The following is an 18481-nucleotide window of genomic DNA, read 5'->3' as shown; positions in this document are numbered from 1 at the left end:
TGGACAATTTCCACGATTTATTTAAATATTATTTACGAATGTGATAAAAAATCGAATTATAATAATATCAATGTCTTGTGTGAATCATTTAGAAAAGTGAATAAATAAAATACAGTGATAATTCGGGAAAACAGTGAGTATACCTGAAATATTACCTTTAATTTAAGAAAATCGCAGAAAATTGTCTTTTTGCATCTACCAATCAGAATTCAGTTAAGAAGCGTCTGTTTTTTGCAATGGCAACATTGCATTTCCGTTTGTTTTTAGTTATTTCCGTTTCCGCATAATTTGTATGTTGTATCTTAGTGATAGAACTTAGTTTATTTTACGAACTTATGGCACAGATGTACTTGTTGAATATTGTCAAAAAGTGAAATAATCAGGACGCGGGCGATTAATTTGTCTTTGTAAATTTGTTTTGCAGACGAAGAGAGGAAAGTGGTAAGAAAATAATTAAATTACGGACGTAATGTTTCGTGGGTTTCGCGTGTGCCAACTTTTCTTTGTTTCACAAGTGAAAAAAACGTGTTCATTCGCTTTTTTTGGTTTAATTAAACATTGTTTCTATTCTTGATTTAATAGAAATCGTATAGTATCCTTTTTATTATTTATATTAATAATTTTATTATAAAGTACAACATTTTCAAGTTTAGAACCAGCCACGTGGTCTTGTCATAAATTGAGATGAATTTCATTAATTTTACAATTGACGTCAAAGTAAATAATTCTTTTATGACCACGTGCAAAATTTTAATTTTTCTAGCGAGAAATTTAGACTCTTGAATAAACATTGAATTGTCAAACATATAAATTTAATCTCTAAATACTTAGTGATATATGTGTATTCAATTAAATTTATTTAATTTCTGTTATTCTATTTTGATTTTGATTTTAATTTCAATTTGCCTTTGAATAGAGACATTAAGTAAACATACGGTTGCTTAGGATTTAGGAATTTGATATTCCTTAATAATTATAATATAAATGTTGTTAATTTTATTCATTAAAAATTCTTCCGCGGAATTTCCAATTTTTATTTGTGAATTTCCTTGAGATTATTTTTTGTCTATTATATTAAAATCTAATAATGAAAACTCAACCTCGTAACAAAATAGTAATTTTCTATAAAAAAGATCATAAATCGGTCCTAGAAAAATAAATAAAAGTGCAATTCCTGATTTTATGTAATCCACAATAGAACCAAATTTCTAGGATTAAGAATAAAGATAAAGATCTTTTTGTATTCTTCCTAGTGGGAGATCTCCCTTTATTATCCAAACAATTGTTCCGTTGTAATAATTTATAATCACCGACTCATTCTGTGTTTCAATTGTACAATTCAAATTAGCAAAATTGGCCAAAAATTAAGTAAATGAAAATGATTTTCAAAGATTTTTTCATTATAAAGGGGAAAAAATTTTTTATTTTCGAGAAATTCTGTAGAAGAAATTTTCTATTTAATTCTCGGCACTTTTTTTCTCTCTTTTTTTGTGGTGAAATATGAAGGGAAATTTTTCAAATTATAGTAAATGTGCTGAACACGTGTTGGGAAAATAAAAATTGATATTTTGGCAACGCGTGTTGTCTATATTGAAAAAAAAGAATTCTTTTGAATACAAGTGTGTTTTATGTTCGATTTTTATTACCCACTTTAGACTTTTTTTCGAGTTCAAGTCCCATTTTAATCTGCTCAATTCCTTCGTTTTAAAATTTTTAAAAGGCAATAAATTTAACTAGAGTGTCAAATTTTTCGTGACAGTAGAGAATAACAGAAAAGGTCTTTTTTATTTTATTCGGTTTATTTTTAGAAAAAATAAAACACTTTTTGAAAAATTATATTTATGAGAGTAAAATTTTATTGATTTGTGGGTTTTTCTGGGTATTTCCCTAAGAAAAATAATTTTTTTCTAAATAGGAAATAGGATTAATTTCAATTTTTATTCCACATTATAATTTTTTATAAATTATTTTTTTATAACAAATAATGAATTAATTTCATTTCTTTAAGTTTGTATTTATCATAATTATTCATTAATTAATTATTCGTTAATAATAATAATTTTTTATAAATAAATTTGGTTTCTTTAAACTTTTTTTCATGAAAATATTTGTAAATAATTTTTCAGAGTAAATAAATAAATGTGTCTAGTTAAAATTTATTTTTAATATTTATTAATAAAATATTCGTTTTTCTAATTGGCTAAATTTGATTTCTTTTTAATTGAAAATTAGCTAGGTTTTTTATTTTTTAAGTCATTTGTATAAAATACCAAAATTAAAAGGTCTTTAGTCCTTTTTATTAATTTACACGGGGAATAATTTTTGATTACAATTTAATTATTAAAAGAAAAATATTTCTAATTGAAAAAGAAAGTTGCAATTTTAAATTTCGCCGCTATCTTTTTCGCCGATTTGTGCTGTCATCTAGTTGAAAATATTCACTCCATTGGTAATAGATTTCAAACATGACACTCAATAAACATTAAACTTTTATCAAGAAGAATACATTTTATTGTTTATTAAAAAACGTTTCTTAACTTGTAAATCGGTGCATTTATATAATAAAATTCTAAATTAGAAAAAAGTGCAAAATAAATTGACGTAAATCGTGAGATTTTTGTTTTCTAAATTTTAATACACTTGTGTGCGGGACGAGAGAAAGGTTGCATTGTTACCCGAATTCCTCTACAGTAACATCCAATATTTTTCATTTCAATATTCTGGCATATTCTCTCTCTCACTACAATCTTATATTTCCCCTTACCTCTTGGTGATCAAGTCAAGTCTTGTTACTCGCATTCTTTCCAGTGCTTTCGCAGAAGTAGGTTGTGTGTCTGTTGTGTGTCATATTAAAGTGAAATTCCTTTGGATTATTGGTATGTAATGAACAACCTTACAATATTGCAAATTATTTCCCTCTATTTTTCATATTCAACCTGTTGTCATAATTTTATTTCTCGATAATCAAAGCAAAAATAAAATGCCTAATTTATTTTTTTAAAAGTGTGTATATATTTTTTGTAAATGTGTCGATTAGAAACACTGGGAATTAATTTAGTGAAAGAGAAAAATAAAAATTAGCCATAGGTTAGGTGTGGTCAGGACTTCCCACAATTTTATAATTTAAAACCATTGTATTTAAATTGACAATTACTGTCAATTATTGTCAGGAAATTTTGTAATATTGACATTAAATTATGATTTTTATTTATTTCTTGATTTGAATCATTCGTAGGAAAATTGAATTCAAAAATAATTTTAAACTTAAAAGTGAAATTTTTCAATTTTACCGGAAGATGAAGGAATTTTTAATTAATAAATAATAATAATAAAATTAATTTATTCGAGAACCTATTTATCATGAAAGAATGGTAATTAAAATTTTATTCTGGAAAGTTTTTAATTTCGACAAAAATAATTCATATTACAAAATTTTTTTCATTCTTTAAAAAAAAATTTATTCCAAATTGGTAAGCAAAGAATTCCAGATTTTGTTTTTAAATCATATTATATGTATAAGAAAGGTCATTCTTATCGAGTCAAGTAAAATAAAAATAAAACCTTTTTTATTTTTTCGTTTGGAAAATTAATTTTTTTTATTCTTTTTTTTATAGAATTTATTTCGACCGAGTGGTAAATTTATCCACATGCATATTATTATTAAATATTTATTATTTCTGAACGAATCGATAAAAGGATTATTTTCAATTAACAATGGAGAGAGATCAAATTTTAAATTCTCAGATTTATTATTTATTATTTCTATTGTGAAATAAAATTTAAAATTACATATTTTATTTTAAATTATAATGTAAACAATAAAAGCATTTTCTATATTCTGTCCACGTAATTGAGGCCTTGAATCACATAACGAATTGTAAATTAACTCTTAGAAAAATGTGTAAATTACTCGAAAGTTAGTGCAGAATTTTTTTGAAAAAATTTTTGATTTTATTTGTTTTTTGCTATTTTAAAATTATTTAAATTATTTTGAATTAATATTATTTATAGAAAGAGAAGAAATTGAAGTAATGTTTTGTCTAGAATATATTTTCTTTGCTAAAAATTCAGATGAAACTGAAATTTGATACATTCCATTACATATAATTATCATTACGTGGAAAATGCTCGCCGGATGTCACGCAAAGGTCACAAATAAAAACAAAATACACCGGTTCGGGCCGTTATTTTTTATTGTCTGTGTCACATATGAAGCGACACAATTTTTATTGTGTGCAAATTTATTTTTAAAAATGAATATTGTAAAAATAATAATTAGAAAAAAAAGTAATAAAAATAGAAGCAATGAAAGTAGTACAAATAATAGAAAGAACAGCAACAATATTAATAAAAATAATAATTGAAAAAAAAATAAAAATAACAAAAGTAATAAAAATAAAAGCAATAAAAGTAGTAAAAATAAATAGAAAAAATAATAATAAAAATAATAATAATTGTAATTGTAACAGTAATTGGTAATAATAATAATTGTATCGTAATTTATTTAAAAAAATATTGAGTAGAAAAAAATAATTTTCTTATTTGAATAGAAGAATTTTTGAATACTGTGAAAAATGTAAAAATAGAGAATCGTGTATAAATAAATTATGAAAATATAAATCAGCATTATACTAGGTCAGTAAGTGGGAAACCTGTCAAAGCAACTTCTTAAAACTCACTTCCCCGCTCTCAATTAAATGCATTGTTCGTATTTCTAGAACGGTGAAATTAATTGATTTTAGTGTCGAACCTATTTTTGCAGGAAATTAATCGAAAATCATATTATATCAGCTTCATTTTTGATAAAAAAAAAAGACTTATCGATAATATCTAATTTCTACTGTAATCTATAATTTATAAATTATAATTCTTTCTCCATTCACCTTATCTCGTGTAATTGAAAACATAATTTATATTTTAAAACATAATTTATTGATAATGAAATACATTTTTAGATTATAATTAATTCTGTGCTCACTTTTTTTTGAGCGTTGAAATTAATTATAACTACTATTTAAGTTCATTTCTCTACTGTATATCTTTTTGAATTTATTATTATTAATATTTATTGTAAATTTCATTCTATTTTTGCAATAAAAATAATTAATGAATTTCTTTATTTTAAATTCGTTTTTGTAAAACAATTTAAAATTTAAATTTTGAAAAATATATGCATTTTTAAATACTATTTTAAAATTATTTAAAATTTTTTTTTAATTTAATTAATTTTAAAATGAATTAAAATTTTAAAAAATTAAAAATTAGGAATTAATTAAGAATTAGCTGAGAAAAGAGAAAGAAAGAAAAAATGTTTTTTTTAATGTAAAAAACTATTTTTTGTTACAGAAAAAGTTTGGCTTCGTAAATCCAGTAAAAATCTTTGTTTTAAAATTCAAAAGCGATTTGAATTTTGATTTGGTTGTAAAAATTCTCAATTGCGGCACTTCTGTCCTAAAAATGGACGAAGTTGTCGTAAATTTGAAGGCTTGCCTTATTACCACAAAAGGAGGCATAAGCATCAATCGGCTTAACAGTAAGTAACGTGGAAAATAATTGAAATTATTTTTTTTCTACAAAATTACGTGAGTAATTATTCTTTTTTCTTTTTTTTTTTGCTATTTTAGAAGACTACATGGATGTAGTTGGGGAGCGAATCCCGTATAGGAGATTAAATTATGCCAGCCTCGAAGATTTCGTTAATGATATTCCTGGTTTGAAAAAATCGAATAGAGGAGGTGAATTATTTATTGAGGCAATACCTACTGCAAAAACTGCTCATATTCATGCCCTTGTTCAGGGACAAAAGAACTCGAAGAAATCACGAAAGGTATAATTTTATGTTAAAGAGGTCTTTGAAATTGGTGCTGACGATCAGTGTCAAAAAATATTTTTTTTTTGGTTTTTAGTAATGAAAAAAACACTGATTACCTGGAAAAGTCAGGGAATTTTCAAAGTTATTGTGTTTATTCTTGAAATCTAATTTCACTTAAATATTTCAAAATTAATTCAATTTTAAAAGAATTGCGTTTACAATTTCCATAAGTAGATGAACTTCAAAAGATTTTGATTTTGATTTTGATTTTTTTCCTCAAATCAATGATTTTTAATATTTACAACTTTAATAAAAATTCCTAAAAGCATTCAATTAGTAAAAAAAAAATTTAATAAAATTCTACGCAAACATTTAATTATTTTCATGAATCATAAAAATTTCAAAGGAATCCAATTATTTACAAATTATTTTCATAAATTATTATTCAATTATTTTCATAAATAATAAAATTTTTTACAGGGGATTTTTTAATAAAATTTCTTTAAAGAATTAAATTATTTTCAAAACTTTCAATGAAATTCTTTGCGTAACAATTCAATTTTTTAAAAAAATAATTTGAATAAAATTCTTCCCAGAAATCCAATTATGTTTAAAAATTTACGAAAACTCTCGTCAAAATTTGAATTATCTTTATAAATAAAAAAATTTTTTTACGAAATTCAATTATTTTCAAAACTTTTAATAAAATTCTTGGCAGAATTTTAATTATTTTTAATAATACAATTTTCATCAAATTTCTCGAAAAATGAAATTATTCTTAAAAATTTTATTAAAATTTGTCAAGAGAATTAAATTATTTAAAAATTTGTTGATAAAATTCTTTATGAAAATTACATTTTAAGAAACATTTAATTGTTTAATAAAATATTCATTTTTATAGTTAAATAATTGAATTCTCGTAGAATTTTCTAATAAATATTGATTTAAAAATGAATTTCAAATTAAAATCTTTGATAATTTGAACTTTTCATACTTTTAATTAAGAATTCAATAGAATGAATTTTTTTCAATAAGTTTAATGGAATTTTTTTTTAATTATTTGAAGTTTTTAATTTCTAATATATTATTAATTGAAAAATGTCGCAGAATAATCGAAGTTTCGTAAAATTAAATTGTAAACAAAAGAATTTGAAATTTCACAAAGAACTTTTTCAAAAATTATTTTTAAAAACATTGACTGGAACAAGAAGTTTAGTTGAAAATCCTAGAAATGAATAATCGTAATGATGAAAATAATTTTTGAAGAAGTTACAGTAACAAAGACTCGGAGTGATCGATTTCTTCATTTTTTAAAGTAATATTCTTATATGTTATTGAATTTCGTATTTTTTAATATCTTAATTTCTGTAAAAAATAATGATTAAGTATTTATTTAAAAATGAAGTTATTGATGTTTTCGAATAATTTTCGTTTTAAAAAGCTGGAAAAGGCAGGAAATTTGAAAAGAGCAAAAGCGTGTCAACCCTGAAATGGAATCGTTTTGAATTTAAAATCTTTAAAAAATATGTATTTTTACTTTTTTAATACATATCGCAGAAAGAAAAATCTTTTTTGACGCTTAGCGTTGATGCTAATTTCAGAGACTTGATTAAAGTATTAAAGATAAATGTAGTGAATATTTTATTGGTAATAATTTTAATTAGTGTATACTAATTTATAATGTTAATAATTATAGAGGAAAGATGTTTTTAATAATTATAAATATTTTCTTTAATAGAGAGTGGCGACTTCGTACAATCGAGCTAGACCAACTTTTTCAAATTCAAGAAATTCATGTCAACAACGAGTTAGCAGGCCTCCTTATTCAACTCAAAGTTCGAGAACTCCAAGGTTTTTTATTTTATTTTCAAGTTAATTTCAAGTGTTGTATGTAAAGTTTCGATCAACTATTCTTTTTTTGTTTTTCAGTTACGCTAAGAAGAATAATGATGTTTTTCACGGAACGAGACCCACGACGGTAAGAATGATTTATATTATACATTTTGAAATTTATTTTCTTTTTTTGGTAATTTAATTTAATTTAATTAATTATTGGGAGATTTAAATATTTTCTGTGATCTTCTGTTTTCAGCAATCGGACACTGACACACGAGGCTTGAAATTGAGAGAAGTTGGGTTTGAAAGGCCAAAAAGTAATTTGCAAGATAGACTTATTAATCAACCAAAGAGTAATGAGACTGCGAATGTTCGAGTAAATTCACCTTCAATGAAAACACTTCTAAACGATGTTAATTCTTCAACATCGACAACACATATAAATGAAACACGCCCATCCATATCGATGGCAAATGGATCGACAATGTTTAGTATACCAATTCGAAGGAATTTCGAAAATAGGGAAAACGAGGATTTAAATGTCATACGGGTTAGTGGAATTTAATTTTAGTTTCTTTTCATCTAAATAGAGATTTTAAATCTCGAGGCAATAATTAATATTAATTAATTCTAACTAATTAAATTTCTAAACTAGTTGAAAGGCTTAATTCTTAATAGTTAATTTTCTCTAAATTGTTTAATCTAAATGATTTAAGATCTCAAATCAGTAATTAATAGTTTAATTATTATTATTAATAATTTTTATTAATTATTATAATTAATAATATTATCATATTTTTTTTTTTTTTTATTCTTAATTTATAGTTCTTAATTTAAACTGCTTTTTCAAGGAGTGTCTTATTAAAATTTTAATTACAGCTAAAGGCCAATTCGATGGTTCCGTTCGACGAATTTAACCAAAAGAAAACACCGGAAGAAGAACTTAGATTACTTGCTCTAAGTCTGAATGACACGGCTCCCGTGTATAAGATTTCGAAAGCAAAACACAGAAGTTTCTTTGCATCGGTCACAGTAAGTTACAATGAATTTTGTTTTTTTTAAAACTATTTTCAGGGTTGACACTCAACCTGTAAACCTGGAAATGTCAGGGAATTTTTATCGTAATCCTTTGAAAATTATTGTTTTCTAAAGTTATTGTGCTTATTCTTGAAATCTAATTTTTCTTAAATATTTTAAAATGAATTCAATTTTAAAAGAGTTGCGTTAACAATTTTCATAAATAGATAAACTTCAAAAGGTTTTAATTTAAAATTTCAATTTTGAATGAACTAATTAAATAGTAAAAATTTCACAAAGAATTCTATTATTTACAAATTCTTTATAAATTTATTTGCAATAATTCAATTATTTTCATAAATAATCACATTTTTTACAGAGATTCAATTATTTTCATAAATAATAGAAAACTTAACAGGTTTTCAATTATTTTCATAAATAATAAAACTCATCGCAGAATTGCAATTATTTTTAATACAAATTTTAATGCTATTCCTTGAAAAATGTAATTATTTTTAAAAATTTTATTAAAATTAATCAATGAAATTCAATTATTTTAAAAAGGCCTACCTATAATTTATTCATTAGAATTTCAGTATTATTTTCAATATATTTTTAATTAAATTTCTTAAAAGAATTAAAATATTTTTAAAAATTTTAATGAAACAACTTTTAAACAATTCAATTTTTTTTCAAAATAATTTTAATAAAATTCTTCGTAGAAATTTAATTAATTTCAATAATTTATCAAAATTCAATTATTTTCAATATCTACTACTTCAATAAAATTTCTCAGAATTCAATTATTTAAAAAGAAATATTATTAAAATTCATCTCAAGAATTCAATTATTTTCAAAAGTAATAAAATTCTTCATAGAAATTCATAGAAATATTCAAAGAAATTCAATTATAGTCAAAAGTTAAAAAAAATCCTCTTCAAAATTTTCAATTATCTTTATAAATAATAACATTTTTCTCCAAAAATTAAATTACGGTCAAAAGTTTGAAAAAATTCTCTTCAAAATTTCAATTGTTTTCAAAAACTTTTCTCAATTTAATCAAATTTTTTACAGAGATTCAATTATTTTTAATATAATTTTAATCACATTTCTTGAAAAATTAAATTATTCTTAAATATTTTATTAGTTATGAGTTAAAATTTTAGTTAATTATTGAATATTAAACTCTCTAAATTTGAATTAGTAAAAATGTTTTCTTATTTGAATTAGTGACTGACTTTTTGCTTTTGAATTAGCAGATTTTACTAATAAATAATCGTTTCTACTAATTTAAGAGTGAAATTTACTAATTCAAAAGCAAAAAGTCTGTCATTCATTCCAATTAGTAAACATTTTTCAAATTTAAATTTAGAGAGAAAGTTTCGCGTGAATTTTTAGAAATAATTAAATTTTGAAAAGGTAGTATAGTCTTTGAATGTTTGAAATTCTCATACTTTTAACTGAAAATTGTGAAGATTTAATTTTTTTGAAAAAGTTTAATTGAACTTTTTTTTAAGTTACTTGAAGTTTTTATTTTCTAATATATATTTGATTGAAGAATTTCCGAATAATCGATGGAATTTCGTAAAATTAAAGTGTAAACAAAAGGATTTGAAAATTTTCAAAGAAATTTTTCAAAAATTATTAAAAATAATTAATTTAAAGAAGAATTTTAGTTGAAAAGTTTGGAAAACAAGAATTGAATTAATGAAAGTAATTTTGAATAAGTTACAGTAACAATATTCTTATAATTTAAAATAATGATTTTATCACTCGGTCATCTTTAATTATTAGAAAACATGAAGAAATTGATTGCTCTGAGTCGAAGACTCGGAGTGATCGATTTCTTCATGTTTTATAACAATTTTTTATAAAAAAAATTTTAATATTAATTAAATAATTAATGAATAATAAATAAATTAACAATAATATTATTATTTATAGTATTATTATTTATAATAATTTTTTAATCTTTTTTCTCAGTTCTTGTTAAACTTTCTTTATTTTTTCTTTCTTTTTGTTAGAATTAGAAAAGTAAAAGAGAAAGAAGAAAAATAAAAGTTAAGAACAGAAAAGTAAAAAAATAAAATAGAAAAGTAAAAAATAGAAGTAAAAAAAGTAAAAAATAGAACTAGAAAAGTTAAAACACAGAAATAGAAAAATAAAAAATAAAACTTAAAAAAATAAAAAAAGAGTATGTACTTACAATATTAAAAATATTTAACAGCAGAGTTAAAAATTTTCTTTTCCAATTTCACAGGTGGGCAAAAATAATTTCTCGTGCTATCCAGATAGTGGTAAAACAGAAGAAGAAGCCAAAAGTATGGCTATTGCTAAAGCATTACAAGAATTAAAAAAAAAAGAAGAAACTTGCTCTTTACCCACGACGAAAGATACAAAACTGATAGAAGAAAGAATATTAAAAATAATCGACACTCATTCCACTGGAGTATTTACAACGCAACTGTTGAAATACTACATGGAGGAGTACAAAGAATTATTACCGCAAAATGTGTGTAAAATAATTAATTCTTGTGAATTTATTAAGGAAGAGAAAGGAGCGAATGATACGACTATTCTCACTCGATTTGTTCCAACAACAGAAGAGGTAAGTTTTTCGCAAATTTTTATAAACATATTTTCTATAATGTGTGTATGTACGTTTGTTTATTTCTAAGTCGACTTGGGTCATTTATTTAAAATATATTTCATTCATTTCAATTTTAATAATTTTTGACTGAATCAAAATTTTTTACAGGCGTTATTAATATAATTGATTAGTTTATTAATTCTAATTAATTAATTGATAATAACAAATTAATTATAAATTATCATTATACCTATTATTTAAATATGCAAAAAGTTTAGTGTCAAACTTGAAGTACAATAACTGTTTTTTTCAAAAATCTTACGTAAATTATAAAAATTAAAACCTTGAGTCGACTTAAATATAAAAACGTTAAATTAAAATTTAACAATTTCTTTTCATGTTTTTGACAAGTGGCATTTTCGACATGAAAAAATTCGAACATACGTTACAGAAAAATAAAAAACTATTCCTCATAGTGAAAAATTAAATTTTTTTCTCACATGTGAGTAAAAATGTAAAACTTGATGTGTTGTGTGCAAAAGTTTTTTGAATTGTTTCATTATTTTCACGTTTGATTTTATTTTTCTATTTTCTTGCAAATTCACTTTTTTTTGAAAGAATTTTATATTTCTTGACTATTGAAAATATTAAAAATTAAATTTATTATTTATTTATTTATTATTTACTATTATTATTTATTAAATTAAATTTATAGATGTCTCTTTACTCATTTGAAATATAATTTACTGTCTTCTTCCTTTAGAAGTTTGTTTAAACTAAAATCATTAAAACTACGTGTAGAAATTTTGTTTTTTAATTCTGAGAAAAGTGCAGATCAATTTATAATAAATATATTTGTATTACCTTTAGTAATTGTAAATTTATTCTTTTGCATGGATTTTTTTAGAGACACATTTTCTATTCTTTTTCTGTGCACGAATTGCTTTTTTCACCTTTATTTTTTTTTCTTGTTTAATTGTTTAACACCGAGTGTTCAATAAATTATTGAAAACTTCAAACTTGAAAGATTTCAAGTGGTTTTGTTTCTAGATTTATAAATTGATTAGGAATGTTTGATAAATATTGGAAATTAATTTATTTTTTGTTTTGCAGAAAGAGAGCGAGGAATTAGCTCCATTGTCTCCGTTTAATAAATTGAGAATAAGTTCAAGTGATGGACAACTTTCGAGCAGTTTAACTATTCCTGAAGATAAATATTGGGTAACGCATGTGACATTTGTTTATTCAACGAGCGAAATAATGGTCCAAATCGTTGGTGAAGAGTACAGTGTAAGTGTAATAGAATATTTAAATTTTTTTGTGAATAATTATATTTTAGAATAACTTTCTTATAAAATTATTACTTTTAATTAACTTAGAAAAGACTCTTTTATAAAAACTCTTCTTTAAAAACCTTGAAAAAACCTGGAAAAGTCAGGGAGTTTACATCGAAATCCTAGAAAATTGTTGTTTTCTAAAGTTATTGTGTTTATTCTTGAAAATTAAATTCAGTTAAATATTTCAAAATTAATTCAATTTTAAAAGAATTGCGTTTACAATTTTCATAAGTAGATGAACTTCAAAAGATTTTGATTTAAAAATTTGTAAAATTTCAATTTTAGATTAATTTAATTAGAAATATAAAAAAACTTAGATTTAAAAAAAAATTTTTTGAATAAAATTCTTCTGAAATTAGTTAAATTTTTGAATATATATATTTAATTGATTATTAAAAATAATAAATTTATAGAAGAATTTTAGTTAAAAACACCAAAACAAATTGAATTTTGAAGCAATTACGAATGATTGCAGAAATTCAATTATTTTCAAAATTAGTAAAATTCTTCTCAGAAATTCAATTATTTTCAAAAATTTCAATGAAATTCTTTGCGTAACAATTCAATTTTTTCAAAATAATTTCAATAAAATTCTTCGCAGAAATCCAATTGCGTTTAAAAATTTACAAAAATTCTCGTCAAAATTTCAATTATCTATATATACATAAAAAATTTGTATCCGAAATTCAATTATTTTCAAAACTTTTAATAAAATTCTTGGCAGAATTTCAATTATTTTGAAATACAATTTTCATCAAATTTCTCGAAAAATGCAATTATTCTTAAAAATTTTATTAAAATTTGTCAAGAGAATTCATTTATTTAAAAATTTGTTGATAAAATTCTTTATGAAAATTCAATTTTAAAAAACATTTAATTGTTTAATAAAATATTTATTTTTCTAGTTAAATAATGGAATTCTCGTAGCATTTTCTAATAGATATTGATTTAAAAATGAATTTCAAATTAAAATCTTTAAAAATTTGAACTTATCATACTTTTAGTTAAGAATTCTATAATTAAATATTTATTTAAAAATGAAGTTATTGATGTTTTCGAATAATTTTCGTTTTAAAAACCTGGAAAACCTGGAAAAGTTAGGAAATTTGAAAAGAGCAAAAGCGTTGCAATCCTGCCACAGTAGTTAATTTTAATTGTTAAATATTTAAATACTTCTTTAATCGCTAAATTCTTCCCCTGGAAGTTTAAAATCAAATTTTTGTTTCTAAAAATGATCTTTTTTTTAATTGAACTTCCCTTGAATTTTTTTTACAGGATGAGAGAATTAATGTTAAATTTTTTCTATTTTAGGAAAGATTCGAAAAAATGTCCACAGAAATGAATGAATTTTATTTAAAAAATCTCAAGACAACAAAGGTGACAGCATTCGAAGAAGATGTGCTCTATGCATATTTTTCTCAACAAGAGAGAAAATGGTATCGCGTTCGATGTCTTGATGTAAATATGGATCTACAGAAGGCCTTAGTTGATTTCATTGATTTTGGCGACGACGAAGTTTGTGACTTGAGCATGTTGTACAAATTGGACAAACAATTTTGTGTTCTTCCAGCGCAGGTTCGTAATGTTTTTACAAAAGTTTTCTATTTTCATTTTTTTTTTTATTATTTTCTATCAATATTATTAATTAATATATAATTAATATTGACCCTTACTTACCAGTTGTGGTGTATTTCTTTGTTTTTAGAATAATTTTATTTTTTGCCGAGGCTACTAAAGTAGATTTTTCTTATATTTGTTTATTTCCTATATTTTTATTTTCTTCTTCTTATAATAGAAAACTCGGTTCAAATTCCAGCTCTTAATATTAAAAAGTAAAAGAATTTATGAATATATGTATCTTTACAAAATAGTAATTCTTTTTTAATAAATTAATGTTATTGATTTATTTTTAGGCTCTTTGCTTATCGCTGAATGAATTGGAGATATTCTCTTTGAACGAAATAGAAGAGATTTTTGACAGTGAAAGAGCAAAGACAATAATCGCAAATCATCTTATGGATGCGGAGTTTTACGTGGAAGTGAAGTATATTGACGATGGAACGCCATCAGTTGTTTTCTATGACACTCGAGGTGAAACAGACGTAAATTTAAATAGAGTGATGGCTACTGAAATCGTCGAAACTTGCATGAAACGTCCAAAATTGAAAACGGTGAGGTTTTTTTTTAATTGATCTTTTTGTTAGTGTCGATAATTCTAATTGGATTTTATTTCGTTTTTATTCTAATTATTCAAATTTTTTACTGATTCAGATTTATTATTTTCTTAATCAGAGAATAAGTTTTATAGACATATTTTCGAAAAAAACATTTAGAAATTATTATTTTGCGTTAAGAAGTGGAATTTTTTTTATTTTTCGAAATTTTATTTTTAGGCGAGTCTTCACGAAGTTTACGTCTCGCATGTCAGTGAAGCTGGCGAAGTATTTATTCAATTCAAAGACAACAGTATGTTCTATCTGGTCGAATTGATGAATAAAGTCATTGAGAAGCTGAGTGACAATTATAGTCAGTACGCAGTGAAAAAATTGGATGTAACGAAACTTTACATTGCCAAATCGAACGATGAACATTGGTATAGAGTTAGAATTTCTTCAATTGTCGATTATTCGAAAGAAGAAATAAGCGTTTTATGTGTTGATTTTGGAAAAACTATGACAGTTAAGATTACGGACTTGGTCAATTTGGATGTGCTTTCTGATGTTTTGTGCATATACCCAGTTCAAGTGAGTAAAAAATTAAAGTACTTTTTAATTATTGTTATTAATATTAATGAGCCTAAATTTATACTCTAGTTTTTGTGATTCAAAATTATGGAATTAATGACAAGATTGTTTATATTTGTTTATTGTTTTTGTTCTTCAATTTTTAGGCAGTCAAGGTGCAACTTTCTAGTTTGTTAACGCTCGACACTGAAAAACTAGAGAGATTGAGGAAGCTAACACCTCCAGGTCAACTTTTGATCATGAAGGTCGTTCAATTGGGCCTCAGTCATTCACCGATGCCGATCGTTGAATTATTTAAACGACAAGAGCCAAATAATGAGATTGTTTCAATTAACAACACCCTTCTCCTAGATGCCGTACTAAAGAAGTAAGTTATTTTTTTTCTCTTTACTTTAAGAGGCTGATTAGGTATTTAATTCTTTTGAAATTTAAAACTTATTTCGATATTATTTTTTTTCAACTTCAATTCAAATATTTTAAATTAATTTTTTGATTTTTAGATGCAATGGTGACAGCAATAACAATGTGAGAGAGCGAAAACGCAGTGAGAGAACGGTGTCTAGACACGGATCTTCATCAGATCAAGGCAATGTGAAGAATAAGAGAATTCTTCGTCAACCGGAAATTCCGAAAGTTGATAGTCAATTTGATATCCATGTGGTAATGGTCTGCAATCCGGGGAATTTCATCATACAGCCGTATGAGTCTAAAAAGAAACTTCAGGTAATTGGTTACTTTTTGCTTCCTCTCAAAGGAAGCCTTATATTAATGTCGATTTTCGAATTTCTTAGAATTAATACTTTTGATGAATTTTTAAAAATTTTTTTAAATTAAAATTTTTTTTAAATAATTGAATCCTTTCTGGAATTTTATTAAAATTTTATTGAAAATAATTGAATTCATGCAAAGAATTTTACTGTTTATGAAAATAATTAAATTCTTCCGAAGAATGTTATTATTTTTATAAACGATAAAATTTCTTGCGAAGAATTTTATAAAATTTTTTGAAAATAATAAACGGTAATAATCAATTTATGTACTTAATAGGTGAATTTTTTTTTTAATTTTGAATCTGAAATTATAGTCAAAAATGGAAGTTTAAATATTTAAAAATATTAAACATTAAAAAATTTTGTAATTTCCATTATTTTATATTGATTGCAAAAATAAAAAAAAAATTTTTAACAATTTTTCAGGCAGTGAATGAACAATTATTCAAAGAATGTAATAATTATTCCGGTGAACCATTAACAATGGACAATGTTCATGAAGATTCATTGTATTGCGTTCGACATTCCGATAATTTTTGGTATCGGTAAGTTTAATTTAGATTCTCCGTTAAATTTTTTTTTATTTATTGTTTGTTTATTTATTTAATTTTATTTATATTTTCTTTTCAAAACAATGCTAATTAATATTTTTTGAATCAGTGTTTGCGTTCTAAACAAACTAATGGCTCAAAATATGGTCACTGTTTATTTTGTTGACTATGGAGAAGTCACTTTAGTCAATTTAAAGAATCTGCGGCCGCTTCCCACAAAATTCCTTGACTTACCATATCAAGCAATCAGAGCGAAACTGGCAGGTAAACAAATTTTTTTCTAAAACAATTTTTGAAAAACAATCTTTGAAAATTTTGTGAAAAAAATAATTTATGAAAGAAAATGTAACATTTTTTCAGTTGAAAAAAATATTCTATTTTCTTTCCTAGTGTATATTTTTTATTTCTTCTTGTTTACTTTTTAAATTTGTTTTTCCAATTTTTCAAATAATTTTTAAATACAAAAAAAAATTTAAAAAAATTTTTTTTAATTTTTGCGAAAAAAATATTTTATAAATGAAAAGAACATTTTCTTCAGTTTCTTATTTTAAAATAAGAAAAATAATTTTTTCCATAATGAATAATTTTATTTATTTTGCTTTATTTTTATTTTTTAATATCCTGTAATTTTGTTTTCTTCAAAATGAAAAAAAACTTTTTTCTTTCCAAATGAATAATTTTTTTTAATTTCGTTTTATTTATTTTTGAGTTTATTTTTATGTTCCTTGAATAAAATTTCATTTTAATAGGCGAATTTTATTTTTATTTTTGAATTTCTTGTAATAGACGTGAAGCCAGCCAACGTCGATTGGTCTCCAGAAGACAGCGTGAGGTTCAAGGATCTGATTGAGGGAAAAGATTTCGTATCGACAATTAAAAATATTAAAAAAGACGGCGAAGAATTAGTGCTCTCATTGGCACTCATTGACGTTTCGAAGGAATATAACGTCAACATAGACGAAATTTTGATAAAAGAAGGACGAGCAAAGAGTGTCCTCTTTTCTCGTTCCTCTTCAGAATCATTTCTCAACTCTAGTTTAACAAAATAAATATTAAAATACGTAACAATCGATTTAATACAGTCGATTTCATGACTTGAAGTGAATCTAGTTAAACAAATGTTTTTTCTCATAATTCTCGCATAAAAAAAAACGGTGAGTGATTATTAAAAGCCAAAAAAAGAAATTTCGTGAAAAAAGACAGAAAGAGAAAAAATATTTTTTTTGTAAACTGACATATTGCAAACGTCATGAATTTTTTTTATTGTGACTAATAATAACTAAAGGACTAAATTTTCTTCCGTTTTTGGAAATTTAGTGGAAGTTTATGTATTTTTCATGATTTGAAGACTTTATATAGTCTTTAAAAGACTTGATAGTATTTAAATAGTTGAAATGAAAGGCGGTGCCTAAAGTATTTTTTTTTTCCTTTTAGAAAATCTAATTTCTATAATATTGTGTTAAAAAAACGTTAACATTTTATATTTTATTTGAACAGAAGATAACGATAAGTTTAATTCTTGCGAAAGAAAGCACTTATATGTTAATTCTACACACAAACAGACACAGAAATACGTTTATTTTTTACGTAAGTGCCAATAAATTAATTATTTCCTAATTTTTGTGTTGTTATTGAACCTTTGTCCTTTTTTCAGCGTTTCATTAATTGTTTTTCTGCAATTTTTTAAGTTGATATTAAATTTTTTCGTAAAGTACTTTTTCATTTTAATGATTGGCAGAGTAAAAATTTGAATTTGAAAATTAGAAGAGAAGTTTTTTTTAAAAGAAAGAAAGAAGGAAATAAAGAAAAAAAGAAGAAAGGAAA

At 23.4% G+C, this 18481-nt stretch overlaps 1 protein-coding gene across 2 annotated transcripts; it reads left to right on the top strand.

Annotated features, from left to right (window-relative positions):
* Window positions 1-266: 266 nt before the first annotated feature.
* LOC122502859 (tudor domain-containing protein 7B) lies at window positions 267-18274 on the top strand. 2 transcript variants are annotated; one of them, XM_043613164.1, is made up of 17 exons: window positions 267-441; window positions 5347-5533; window positions 5625-5827; window positions 7551-7663; window positions 7742-7790; window positions 7905-8198; window positions 8528-8680; window positions 10926-11273; window positions 12369-12545; window positions 13904-14167; window positions 14506-14763; window positions 14986-15336; window positions 15483-15703; window positions 15837-16059; window positions 16533-16651; window positions 16767-16921; window positions 17444-18274. In XM_043613164.1, the coding sequence occupies exons 2-17, from the start codon at window positions 5458-5460 to the stop codon at window positions 17704-17706; spliced, it is 3267 nt and encodes a 1088-aa protein (XP_043469099.1). In that variant the 5' UTR covers window positions 267-441; window positions 5347-5457; the 3' UTR covers window positions 17707-18274. The 2 variants fall into 2 exon arrangements, with proteins under 2 accessions (XP_043469099.1, XP_043469098.1); XM_043613163.1 differs by lacking the exon at window positions 267-441 and adding an exon at window positions 2477-2876.
* Window positions 18275-18481: the final 207 nt, after the last annotated feature.

This window comes from Leptopilina heterotoma, unplaced genomic scaffold, assembly GCF_015476425.1.
Source record: "Leptopilina heterotoma isolate Lh14 unplaced genomic scaffold, ASM1547642v1 Lhet_24, whole genome shotgun sequence".
Classification (NCBI taxonomy): Eukaryota; Metazoa; Arthropoda; class Insecta; order Hymenoptera; family Figitidae; genus Leptopilina; species Leptopilina heterotoma.
This window is presented reverse-complemented; position numbering and strand designations above follow the sequence as displayed.